This window comes from Neolamprologus brichardi, chromosome 20 (genome assembly GCF_056152115.1).
Source record: "Neolamprologus brichardi isolate AB-2024 chromosome 20, ASM5615211v1, whole genome shotgun sequence".
NCBI classification, from domain to species: Eukaryota; Metazoa; Chordata; class Actinopteri; order Cichliformes; family Cichlidae; genus Neolamprologus; species Neolamprologus brichardi.
Genome location: NC_142123.1, coordinates 24,934,148 through 24,947,193, shown reverse-complemented (window position 1 = coordinate 24,947,193; position 13,046 = coordinate 24,934,148). Strand labels below are relative to the sequence as shown.

The window sequence follows — 13,046 nt, the reverse complement described above, 5'->3', positions numbered from 1 at the left end:
GTGTGGATATTATTCTCTGTAAACTATTTCAGGAAGGTTACAGGTTTAGAAAAATGGTGTGGATTTTATTAATTTGGATCTAGTTTGACCAAAAGTTTCCAATTTTCCAGGCTGTACGCTTAGCTCACCACTCCCTGGCTGTATGTTCACAGTGAATGTGCAAATATTAAAGTGATGTCACTCTGCTAAAGTAACCCTCAGCAAAAGAAGACATTTTCGTACTTCTGAAATGTTGAAACGTTTCTTTAATCGTGGTCATACTTCATATTTCATGAAAATCAACTGGTTTGTTATAGCTACATTTCTGAAGCACATTCATGTTGTCATCTTTCTGCAGATGTCGACGAGTGTGCAACTGAATACAACGGCGGCTGCGTCCACGAGTGCATCAACATCCCGGGAAATTACAGGTGCACGTGCTACGACGGCTTTCGCTTGGCGCATGATGGGCACAATTGTCTCGGTGAGTGTATATGTGTGAGCATTTGAAGTGTCCTTGTGTGTTGCTTTTTCTCCTACGTGTCGCGCAATCATGTGGTTAAACACTGTTTCCATAACGGGCTTTTGTCAGAAGAACTTGTATATAATTAACTACATGTGTCAAATTTCAAACTAACCATAATTTAACCCGTGTAGTTGCAAAGATCCTTCACTCTGAATGTTTGATGTCCCAGTATGGATGGTAATATGTCTGTCTCAAGGCCAAACGTGGCTCTTATTAGACAGCTGCTTCAGATATTTTTGCCATTCCCTTGTTCACATAGCAGGTAGTTCCACATGTGCTTTCACAAAAGGAAAATGGAGTCCTTATTTATAATATCTCTGATGAAAAGGAGAGAATTTATGAAGAGTTCGACCATGAGCTGCGAGCTCTGAGTGAGCCGTCAGCCGACGTGTTTTCCCATGGTTTCATATTTCACCAAAGTGCCATTCATGTTGGCCTCACTGAGGATGTATTACATTTAAAAGGTTAAGAAATAAAGGAAAACATAGTTTTCTTTCTGCTGCTGAAGCTGCTAAACATAGACATCATACACCCACCTCCATTCCCTCCTTTCCTCTCGCTCCTTTTACCCCATCCACTCATCCTTCGCTCCTTTTGTTTTGATTTGAAATCCCAAAGTGAGACCTCGCTGCTCCTAAGAAATCCTCTCCATCTTGGTTACAGCCTCAGCATGATGCATTTCACTTGATGCTGAAAGCCAGCTAGTCCTGTGAGCTGCTGTGATTTTGTTGTGGAGTAAAGTTAGATGTGACTATCACAGCAGAATTCACATTCAGGTGAAGCGATGACAGAAAAACTTATCAGCACCTAACGATTTGCTGTGAAAGAGACTCTGCATGCGGGCACGAAAGCCATCGTGCTCGAATCAGCCCCACATTTACTTGATGAACTGCATGTAATGCTGGGATTAAGCTACAACGGAATGGAAAACACTCCCATCTTTAGATCGATAATTAACCTGTCCTGACTTGACGAGGCCCTCCTCTTTCCTTCAGTCTTACTGTCTCTCTTTCTCTCTCGCTCTCTGCCTCTTTATCACCCGTGCGCTTGTATTTATCATGTAAAGCCGAGTTATTTTCCAAACCATTTAGTAATGGCATTCAGTTGTGCGTGGATCATTTGGTGTGCCTTGCGTGCAGGTGTGTAATTGCGATACATTGTTTGTGTGGCTGCTGCTGGCGCATCAAACGGAATTGCGTCCATCGATCCCTTTGATAAAATTTGTCATAGTGAAACACACACGATCAAACACGGAGAGAGCTTTCAAGTTCCCTTTTTTTTAATATTCTGTTGCTTTATTCTGCTGCCATGTTTTATTTTAGTTTTTTCTCGCAAGTGACCCGTTTGTAAGTGGGCAAAGACTTCTTTGAAAAGCTTGTATCAGAAATTCTCTTGCATTTCTTTGAACGATCTATCAATTATTAAATGAATAAATATATTTTTTTGATCTCAACATAGCCAAGAGGGTTTGAAGACGGACTGAATTGTGTATATGCAGCTGTCAACTGCAAATCTCGGCTCTTGTCTTGAGACCTTAAAGTGCTCTAGAGACTGCTTTTTCTGGAGAATTTAATTCATTCTAATACCCGTGCTCTGCTCTGCTAAGGGAATAATCCTCAGCACAAACAGAGAGAGGAGAGGAAGAGGAATAGCGGAGGTTTCATCTTAAGGCCCCCAGCTTCCTCTTCCAGGTTTAAGCTCCTTTTTGGCCCCTGAGAAAAGATTAGTCCCCTTGGCCCTGGAATGGAGAGCCTAAGCAGCTGGTTCCCAGACGAGGTCAGAGCCTCAGAGCCCTTATAGACCAGATGTGCCCGAGGCCACAGAGGAGGAGACACTCACCTGATCCTCAAAAGTTCACCGTGAGTTTAGAGTCTGAGATCTTTAAGGTGCTCCCTCTGGATTTACCTCATGCTATTCCTCCACAAAGCTCCAGCGATTTGATTTTATGTTTTTGTTTTTCTTCCCATGGTTATAGTGCACTTTAAACTCCCACAGGAGATTTCAGGTCTCTAAGGTTCTTCTGCAGTCAGTAGGCAATGGTGTGTGTGAGTGTGTGTGTGCGAGTGTCACCTCAGGGACACCGGTTAGGCCAGCGCACATGCATCCCTGTCAGCGTCTTCTTTGTTTGCTCTCTGGCGCACGTGCCACAGAGCTCCTTGTAATTGGATGTGTTGGCAGCATAATGACATTGGGCGGTGGCAGAAGGCAGCGGAGCATGAAGCAGAACACTGCCTTGTGTGCCTCACTGGGGACGCTCTGGTTTCTGAGGTCTCCCTCGTCTGCCCTAACCCCACAAAGATGTCAGAAAGTCAGCAAGGTGGAAGCGATGCGATATCACAGCGTACTGCTCCTGTCTGTCCTGAGTGAGATGCCACTCTTGTATAATTTACCTCAGAGGGAGCTATTGTACCTTCTCAAAAATCACAGGGAGAATAAGTGAAGCATATAAGAACTCGATTACATCTTTTATAACTGTCACGGCTATTATCTCGCAGAGGTGAGGGAGGGGTGCTTTTTAATCACTGCACCTCTTTCATGGCAAGGCTGTAAAGGATTTCTTGAGTCTGAGGAAAAACAGAGGAATCGGTGTCAATTTAATCCAAAACACACATCCTCTTTACAATGAAAACCAGATGGAGGACCGCTATTAGTTCCCCACTGTAGCACCAGCGTCCCCACATTTATGACTTATGTGTTTTGGTTAAGGTCCTACAGAAACCAAAATGCACTCTTATCTTTGCTAGTTCATTAAACTCTACATACACACATGTGTATGTGCATAAATACTCCTTCCTTAAAACCACAAATGATAACGTTTCACTTCTCTCCGGAGCTAATACACCCAAATAATGATATTTCTATTGCTCCCAAGAGTAGGCATACCACAGTCACATGCATCCCGAGTGTGACTCACTGGGAGAAACAAAGGCAGGCTTGAAATAGACATTACAAATGTTTGACAGAGCACCATCAAACTGCAAAGGATAAGTGTTTGTCATCGTGTTATTTGCTTTTACTCATCATCCTGTTCCGTCAGTCCAGAACATGTTCATCCTTCTTTCCGTAGAATTGATTTTTTTTTGTCCAGCTACACATACTCCCCACATACAGCTTAGCATGCTATGTTCCTTTGATTTTTATTGACCAGCACTGATTTGATTTGTATTGATTTGGCAGAGCTCAATTCCCCGGGCAATCTGTAGGGAAATGAATGCTTTTACTTTAACCTTCCCCAAAGACGTAGCTTGAACTGTAACACAAAAGCAATGTCATTACAGCCTTGAAAAGAGCTTTTGAAGGACCCTTTTGAAGTAGCAACTGAGGAAAGGTCGTGTCATTTAACACTGTTTAGTGTTTTGCTAAAGGCTGTAATTGTGTAGCGACGTTGTTTTCTCCTGCTTTCATAGATGACAGGAAGCGTTTCCATCAAACAAAAGTGTCTGAGTCGTCTCCTGGCTGAACCACATCCCCATCTATGTAATCCTTTGGGATCATACTGCAAGGAAAGCTAATGAAACAGGAGGTTTCAGACTGATGTATTATTGACCAGGTTCTGATGGAAAAAGGTGGTCATCAAAGACCTTCACGCAGATTTGCATTGCAGCCTGCTAAATGCTTTCCTTAAGTGCATTGGCCACTCTTCCAGTGCAGTGAGGATAACCTCCAAACCCCTGACACTGACATAAAATACTCGACACTAGCTTGGGTTTACTACCACTTTTAACTCCTGAATGTGTAGCAATGAGTCTGGGCAATGATTATCCCTTTAACCCCACAGTCGTGAAACCCAGGGGGCGTTCAGGAGCATACGGATACTTCGTGTGCTTAGCACTAACCCTTCTTGACTTCTTGCTGCAGATGCAAATATCCAGCTTTCTCCCCAGCGAGAAGTCACTTTGCTTTTGTTGTGAAACAGACAGATAAGGGCTGGGACGAGAGAGTCTCTCCATAGCTCAGAGGAGCTGGAGTGATGAGCTAAAGGATAGATGTGAGATTGGTGAATTAGCTATCGCCCACTCTCTCTCTCTCTCCACTCTCAGGATTGTTCAGTCCCATCCACCATGAAATGAACAATTCCAGCTGAGCCCACTGGCAGGGCTCAGGGGGGAAACTCAAGCCTGTGATTGGTCTTCGGGATGTAAGCATGCAGCAGACTGGGAGCCATCATGGCAGGGCCTCTTGTCTCCTTGACATAGCAGTGTCCATCCAAACATTTATCCTGAGGTTTTCTTTTTAAAATACTTCCAGACTTGTTTTGGAGGAGCAGACGAACACTGTTAAGCGTGATCTTAGCTCATAGATTCTCATTTAAGAAATAGCTCGGCGGGTGATTGGATCTGAAATCTAACTCTGTGCTTTGTTTGCAACAATGGTTACCTGGGAGACGGATGAAGTCAAAAAGTTTCTGAATTTAATCATTGCTTTATTAGCGTTGTTTATGTAATGGCATAAACAATCAAACCTTGCTGCTGATTTAAGAATGAAATGCTATAGTTAACAGAATTAATTCATGTTTGCTCAGCAGATGTGAATCAGTTAGCTGTATTGAAACAGTGCGTCGGGAGGACAGGAAGAGCTGGAACTAATAAATTGCTCAGCGCTATAAGCGTTTAAGGCTTCCACCCTGTCATGGTCAGACACATTTCTGGTGATTTAAGAGATTGTGTGCTCTGCAGATGAAAGATCAGGACTTCCTGCATTATATCAATTTAGAAAAACTCAGCTGACAGGTGCCGGAGTACTGCTGAATGTGTGCAGCTTCAGCATCTGCGCCTTTAGTTTGTCCTCTCAGACTATGTTCAATACTGGCGTCATGGTCACTGCTAAGTCAAGTGGGTTTATGAATGCGCTGTGCCACTGAAGTCCAGAAGCAACATAGAAAAATAGGAAATCCTGTAATCCTGTTTGAAATGAGAAGGGATCTTGTTTTAATTGAAGCTGGCTGTGGATGTGCCACTCCTTCCCCACTGATGCTCAGTCAAGCCAAGCTGATTTCTTTGCTCATCTATGAGAGCAGCAAAGTCTGCTCCCGTAGCCCACCAGCTGTTGCTGCCCATCGCTGCACAGGGCCCCGTTTTGCTGCCTTATTAAAAGAGCGCAAGCCAACTCGACTCCTGTGAATGAATTGTGCAAAGAGGCCAATGTCTCTCCATTCATCTCCTTGTCTCTGGTCTTCCTAGACTACAGAGCCAGCTCTGTTTGATTCAGATAGAGGCCAAGGACTGGGATGGATACATGGACAGCCTCACAGATAGCATTTTTTTCCCACACTCCTCGCTGGAATAAAAAAAAAAAAGTCTTTGTCAGCAATAATGTTCCGAAAGACACTGAACCTTTACAAAACGGAGAAGGAAAAACGTATTTCTTCAAAAAAGGGGGTTCGGGGGTTTCTGTAAAGCAGCCAACATGTTTACACGACTTTAAAGCTCTGTGCAAGGCCAAATGTTATATATACAGGCAGAGCTATCTGAGAAACCAACGGACATGGCCTCCGCAAACACAACCAATCTCTTAATCTCTCTCAGTTTGAGCCCTCCTTTCTCCTTCGTCTCCTAAAGGAAAGGAGGGATGGAGCGGAGACATGTCTCATTTTTCAGAAGGAAGGCAGCCCTTTTAACTTGATTAAGACTTTTTTTTTCCTGCCCTCTCTAGAGAATTTTTAAAAAATGTTTTAAGTCCAAATAACATGAGCACTTCGCCTGGCCATGCCAGAACCTCTTTCCGCTTGGAAATATTTGCTTTGGACGCCAGCCTTGCCCAGCACACAACACAGGCAATTATGGGAGCTATTTAAATAGGAGAGATCTACTGACAGACGACGCCTCATTTGGAAGGATGAAGGAATCAGGAAATTAAACCTTCATTGATGCGCTGATGGTATGGAAGGAGAATTCCCACAGGTCCTCGGAGACTGGTTGCATATCTCATGGGCATTTTGCTCATGCATCCAGGACTGTTGTATTTATGTAGCCTTTATATGTCTGAATTTTTGGTAGGTGTGTGTGTTGAAGGAAGAGAGGAAAGGGAAAGAAACAGAAAAAGAGATTTTTGCATATGTTTGGACAAATTTCTCTGTGAGTTGTGAAAGTTTTTTTTTCGCTACGTGCTAACAGTTTATCTGCAAAGGCGCAGCTGTAGGTTGCCGGCTGCTTTCGTCAGCTCAAAGGTCTTCCCTCTGTCGCTGCCACTTTCATGATGAAGAGATGAGACCACGAGGTCAACACCAAACAGCCACACAGTTGAATGAAAGCCTCGCCAAGCTTTTCATAAATTCTCCGTCTTTTACTCTTGAGTTTAAGCCTAAATGTGAACTTTCCTGTAAAGTTTGTTTTTCAGATAACGATGCTTCACCTGGTTGCAGAGTAATGTTTTTACCATCAGTCTTAACTGATGTGACACATTTGGGTTTTTTTTGTTTTGTTTTGTTTTGTTTTTTTGTTTTAGCGGAAAGAGACATTTTTGCTCATGGAATGTGAGGACAGGACAGCACACTTGGCAAGCTAACGAGGTTTATAAGTGCTACCTGCCACTGACCTACTTATAAACCCCAGAAGTTTCCATCTAGTCAGGTGCCACTTTGTGTTTTTGTACACCAGTGAATCCAAGTCTGTGAGTGGAAATAGAAGAAAAAAGAAAAGTAAGTTTAATTTCTAGCTCTTCCCGTACTGAGAATTCCCCAGAAAGGAAACTTAATCCAGAGGCCTTCTCAGACTGGACAAATAGACAGTAAATTAGTTTCGCATGATGGTTTATTAAAAAAAAAAGGCTTGTATATACAGCAGATTTTTAATGGATTGAGCAGAGGAATGGATAAGGTTCCAGCGTGGTCAGTAGAAAGGGACCAGGACCCCAAATCTCAGAGGGAAAGGAAGAATATGGAGTGTCATCTCTACAACTACACCTCAGACACACAGAGGGCAACAGGAGCAAAGCTCTGCTGCACTCCAGGCAAAAATAAGCAGCAAACATGAGACACAAGCTCCGTCATTTCATTTGTGTCACTTTTCATTTGTTTCTTTTGTCAAGAAGAACAATGAGCCTGGATGGGAGTTGTATATTCAGAAAGAACAGCTGGAAGAGTACAATTTATTACCAATGAAAATAAAGTCAGTAACTCCTGCTTGTGGTCAGTTTCCCTTTCTTTTTGTGAAAAGAAAGGGAAACTGACACCTTTGTAAATGCTTTGCTTTCATATACCCTTGTGGTGCAGCTCCTCCTCACCTCCCCCAAAGCAAAAAAAAAAAACCAAAAAAAACCCCTGCTCTCTACTCTTTCCATCTCTTCTTTTCCTCACCATCCTCCCCCCACCTCATGCCTCCCTTTCTCTGCATTCCTCCCGTCACGGGGCTGACAGACACTCGTCATCAGCAGGTACTCTGGCCCAGGTGGATCAGGTTTCCCAGTTGCCAAGGGATTGTGCTGCATGTGCATTTTTACGGCTTAGTGCCGCACAGTTGGAGGTTTTTAGTGCAAGTCTGCTGTGGTGCCATGTCAGATAACCATTATGACAGATTCAAACTCCTCAGCTTAAGACAAACTCTTGTATGACATTTGCACTTAAATGATAACCTCAGGTTTTTTGAGAGGATGACGATGTTTTAATTAAAAATTATATATTTTTAAATTAATTCTTAAATAAAATATGATATATTGTTTAAGCCCTGCTAGTGCTGCATCTGTAGAGATCATTAAAACTGGTACAATCTTCACGATCCCAGTATATCTCAATGTATTGCTTAACCTTTTTCTTTCTCTACATATGATTTTTGAGGTGAATTAAATGTTTTGCTTGTGATTTTTGTCCTCCTCGCCCTTATCATCTGGTGAAAATTGAGATTTGTCTAATACTTTGATTACCACATACCTACAAACTTTTATTCTAACGCAGTAAACAAAGGCAGGGAACATGGTAGATATAAAATGCTAACTATCACCATTCTTACATTGTTACTTTTGACAATTTACTAAAAGCAATTCTGTGGTTCAGTTACAGCCACAGAAAGAGAGCTTCAAGTATGGCAAGAGACACTAGTTGGATAATTACTAAAGCTATATTTGTGAACCGTTTTCCACTGAATGACTATTATGATAAACCAGAGCTAGTTACAGGGTGACAGTATTACTTCAACCCCTGGAGATAAATGCAAATGTGGGACAGATGAGGCGCATGGCTGTAGACTCTTCTTCAGTAAAAACTACAGTTAAAATCTGAAATTTCTGTAATATTTGTTTAGAAACCTTTCATTTGCAAAGTTATACTCTTAAATGGATAATAGTTGTTCACATACATATCATCCATGTTCGAGTTTGTTTATTAAATGGGTAATGATTTCCCAGATGACTTGAGACAATCGTTAATCAGTGTAATTTTTGGTCTGTCTTGAAGCACTCTTGTTAATTTTGCTTTGTGTCTCCGGGCAGATGTGGATGAGTGCTCTGAAGGCAACGGCGGATGTCAGCAGATATGCGTCAACATGATGGGCAGCTATGAGTGCCGCTGCAGAGAGGGCTTTCTCCTGAGTGACAACCAGCATACCTGTATCCAAAGGCCAAAAGGTTACACACACGCACACGCACAAACATGTTGTTCAACAGTGAAACGTTGTATATTACCATATGTGGTGACACCTCATGTTAAATGCAAATTTAAAGATATTTTAGGATGTTGTTAAGCCTCTTTGTGACACACGATGATGGTGAATTTGAGGCATTTTTAATCATGAGAAAGGAATCAGTCCTGACAGGTCTCAGTGAAAAAGGGTAAGTCAAAGTCTGAAGGGGGAAGAAGAAGAAGGGATAAATCACTTTTTGCTTTTTACACGCCCTTTCAAATTGAGCCAATCTAGTGCTTCGCAGCTTTTTAAGGTATCTGTGGCATGAGTGGCTTGCGGGGGGACTGTGAGCACAGAAAACAATTAAAGGTATAGCCTGGGGCTGACACACCTCTTGTTTATAGAGCTTTCATTCCTGTGGGATGGAGACATGACAGAAGAAGATGAGCCAACCAGCTCTGAGGCTTAGTTACCAAACTCAGGGGCACTGCGGACATACATACATTTATAACACCATAGCTCTGTATCAAACAAAGTAATCCAAATGCTAACCGACTCTGTGCAGTTATAGTAAAACTCACAGCAGTGAGTGTTTTTTTGACCTCCAGACTTTATCTTTGGATAGATTAACACAGGGAGTGCTCACACATTGATTTAGCTGTCAGCCCAACAGCTGGTTTGGATACTGTAAGCTTGGGTGTGCTACCAAAGTAGAGAACTAACTCAACTTGAATATAATCTGTGTTGAGCACCCTGCCCCTGTAAAGGGTGACGCACAATTCGGCTGCATGTAGTTACACAAAACGCATACCTGTATTCCAGGGGTATTTATCCAGCTGTCTGAGAGATTCCTTAGTTCTGCCAAACTGGGCTGGGTTTGCGTTGGATCTTTTCTCTCGTTTCCTAGGGTTTGCAACAGCACCTTTTATCCAGAAGGTGTAGACAACACGTCCAGCAGGGTCGGTGACCTCCTCGTCCCTGTTCTGTCTCTTGTGAGACGCCTGCCTTTGCTGGGAGTCATTAGATTGTGCTGTTCCTAATTTCCCCGGATGGTGAAATGAGGATCTTGGAAGTCTGGTTTATGAGCTTAGTCTGGCCTAGTGAACTGTCAGTGTTTACATTTCATAAACGTAGTGTTTTTTGAGTGAGGTGAAAAGCCGGATCATGTGTTTCAAAGGCCTACTACTATATAGATGCAGAAACAGACGTGTGAGCAAGTCCGTTCTTGCCCAACTCTCTTTTCTTTTGTGTCTATTCTTTCTTTCTTTTGTAAATGCACCTCGTTTCTGTCGATTTCCCCTTTTAATATTAATATCTTCTTTATTGCTTACAGATGAGACCCGTTTGGATCTAGAGATTAAAGCTGCCATAAATCTACAAACTTCCGATAGTGATCAGATAGACGCCTAGTCATTGTTTCATTACTTTTGGAAGACAAAGAGACAGAGCAGCTACTCATCTGCTTATTATTACTGCTCTTATTACAACAGTATGTGTCTGTATGAAAATGCAATTGGTGAGGAAGTGACTTTGCCTCGTTACAGAACAAGAACCCCACAGAATTTCAGCAAATTTCACCGTGCTCGTTTACAGAAAAATTACACACGTTGCTCAGGGGGAAAAAAAATGATTGAGAAAATGAAAGCTGATTTAATCACCCAGCCAAGCCAGTTTAAATGCAACCCTCCATCCATTCAGCCAGCCCTTCTCTTAAAGAGCAAAGCCTGGGGTGCAGTTTGCTCATGAGCTTTATTGTTCTCATTAAAAAGACATCAGCTTTCCATTTCTTCCATTAATGGGTCAGGTGTTCCCTGGGTAACTTCTACCAGTTTTTCCAAGGACAGCACAGACCTGGACACTGCAGTGCCTTTTGCTACCGGTCTGTTTCCCCTGCTGGTAGCGAGCCCTTGTTAGCAGTGAGCCTGTGCCAATTAGGCAGCAGGGGTCTGCCAGCCTCTCAGCTAATGACAAGGCTGCTGCTGGCCTGTCTCTTATTAGACCTTCCCCTGCCCCCTCAGCAGGAATAACTATGACCAAGTGAAGGCTCCATCGTCTAGCTGTAACAGTTCATTTATTCTCCCCAAACATTTCTTCCAGTCAAGAAATAAAGCTTTTCAAAGGCCAGCCAAGGTGCTTAGTGGTTGATAGGAATGCCATTTAGGTCAAGAGGGCTCCACTGCTCTGCGTTTGATTTATTATCTCTTTTATATGGGAGGATGACAGGGACGTATGTGCGTGAGATGGGATCCAGCACATTGGAATTCAGGAATTTCAGTCTCAGTCAACCCACACATCCATAATTTCAGCCTCATACATTTCTGAATATCCGGTATGGCAATTACCTTAAGTGCACACTGATGGTTGGTTATGCAAGTCATGTATAGTGCTTTGAGTATTCAGTATATTTATCTTTAGTTCTGAATACAAAAAACAGGATACACGGGATTTGAAAGTTGACTCATCCACTGGTAGGAAATGATTTAGAAACGGTGCGGCTCAAGAAGCAAGTTGAACCGACACAAGTTAGCAGGGTGATGTAACTTTGAAAGAGAAAATGAGCCTTCTGAATCCAACGTCTTGTCACTGCCAATCAGTGTGATGATATAAATGTGGTTGACTATGCCATGAAAGCTGCAGAGCGGTAACATGGAGTTTGAAAGTTCTCAGTAGTCTGATGATTAGGTTCCAGAGTGTCTAAAGCTCATTGCGCCGAAAAATTTGATTACACGAGCCCCGAGGCTTTACTGTCACCTTTCACTGCTGAAGGAGACTGTAATAGACTGTTGCACTTAAGTCTTCAAAGTCCTCAATCAGAAACAGATGAACATGCATTACCTCCAAGCAGAGTTTGCACTCAAGAAGAAAATGTATCATCCAAAAATTATCTTGTAATGGAAAAGTGATCATTTAAAAAAATATATATATATATGGGCCACGTTTACACATTCCATTCATTTCATGTTCCAACATGATTATCAAATTGACATTTTCTTATATCATATTAGAAAGAATAACTGAGCAATTTCTTCTAAAAATGTATCTCACAGTCACCTGATTGGTGATGTTTTTTTGTCTACAGTAGAGCTTTTCTGTCCATGAAATGTTTACTTTGCCAGTGGAAACCTCTTCCTATGTTTACAGCTTCCATTAGCTTCCCGGTTTGGCTTTTTCCCTTTGCGCAGCTAATCTCTCTCTCTCACGTTTTCTTTCTCGGATTCAAATAGTTACACAATAATCGTCACACACACATACAGACTTGCATGCACAGGAAGGCAGGTTAATAATTCCCAGTTTTATTCCGATAGAGGCACATCCTGGCGTGTCCTTTTTTAACATTTAGATGCAGATTGTGGCATGTTGACTTTAGAAGCACTTATGGGCAGGCTAAAACTGCAACGCAATAAGGAGTTTTCTGATAAATTAGCTGACGTTCGTAATATTTATATTATATTCTCAGCTAGTGTTCCTCCAGTTTAAAACGAGGCACAGAGTCCTTGAACCCTGTTTTATTGCTTTTGTGTTTACATAAATGGATAAAATAACCCAAGTTCCTCAACTGTAATATCCATTTATCAGGCTGTTTCACATTTTAATTTCATGAAGTAATGCGCTGATAAAGGGCCAGTTTCCATTGTTTCTGTGATGCGATGCTTCTTATTTAAGATTGCAAAGAGAAATTCTTTATGCATCCATTTGTTTTTGTAAAAAGAAAGTTTGTATGCTTTTAATATATGTTTATGTAACAGTGGTTGTCCCATTGTGCAGAAGCCGACACGGTTCTTTCATGATTGCTCTCGTGGATCTCAGTGGGTCTGCCCGCCTGTCTGTGCATTGGCCGCAGAACTGTTTTTACAAGTGCAAAAGTCGCTGCTTCATTGCTCTGCAGCCCAACCGTATAACCAGGCTCTTTTCCTATTCTAGGGAAGTAGAGCAGAGACTTCGAGCTGCACAGATAAAGACATACGGACACTTTTGTGTGTGTGTGTCTT

At 42.2% G+C, this 13,046-nt stretch overlaps 1 protein-coding gene across 2 annotated transcripts in view; it reads left to right on the top strand.

Moving 5' to 3' along the window:
* The window catches only part of scube3 (signal peptide, CUB domain, EGF-like 3), a 75,587-nt gene that overhangs the window by 23,721 nt on the left and 38,820 nt on the right, over positions 1–13,046 (top strand). For both annotated transcript variants that reach the window (XM_006794259.3, XM_006794260.3), the window contains exons 3-4: positions 338–463; positions 8,927–9,061. In XM_006794259.3, the coding sequence (XP_006794322.2) occupies positions 338–463; positions 8,927–9,061 (261 nt within the window). The remainder of the gene's footprint in view (positions 1–337; positions 464–8,926; positions 9,062–13,046) is intronic.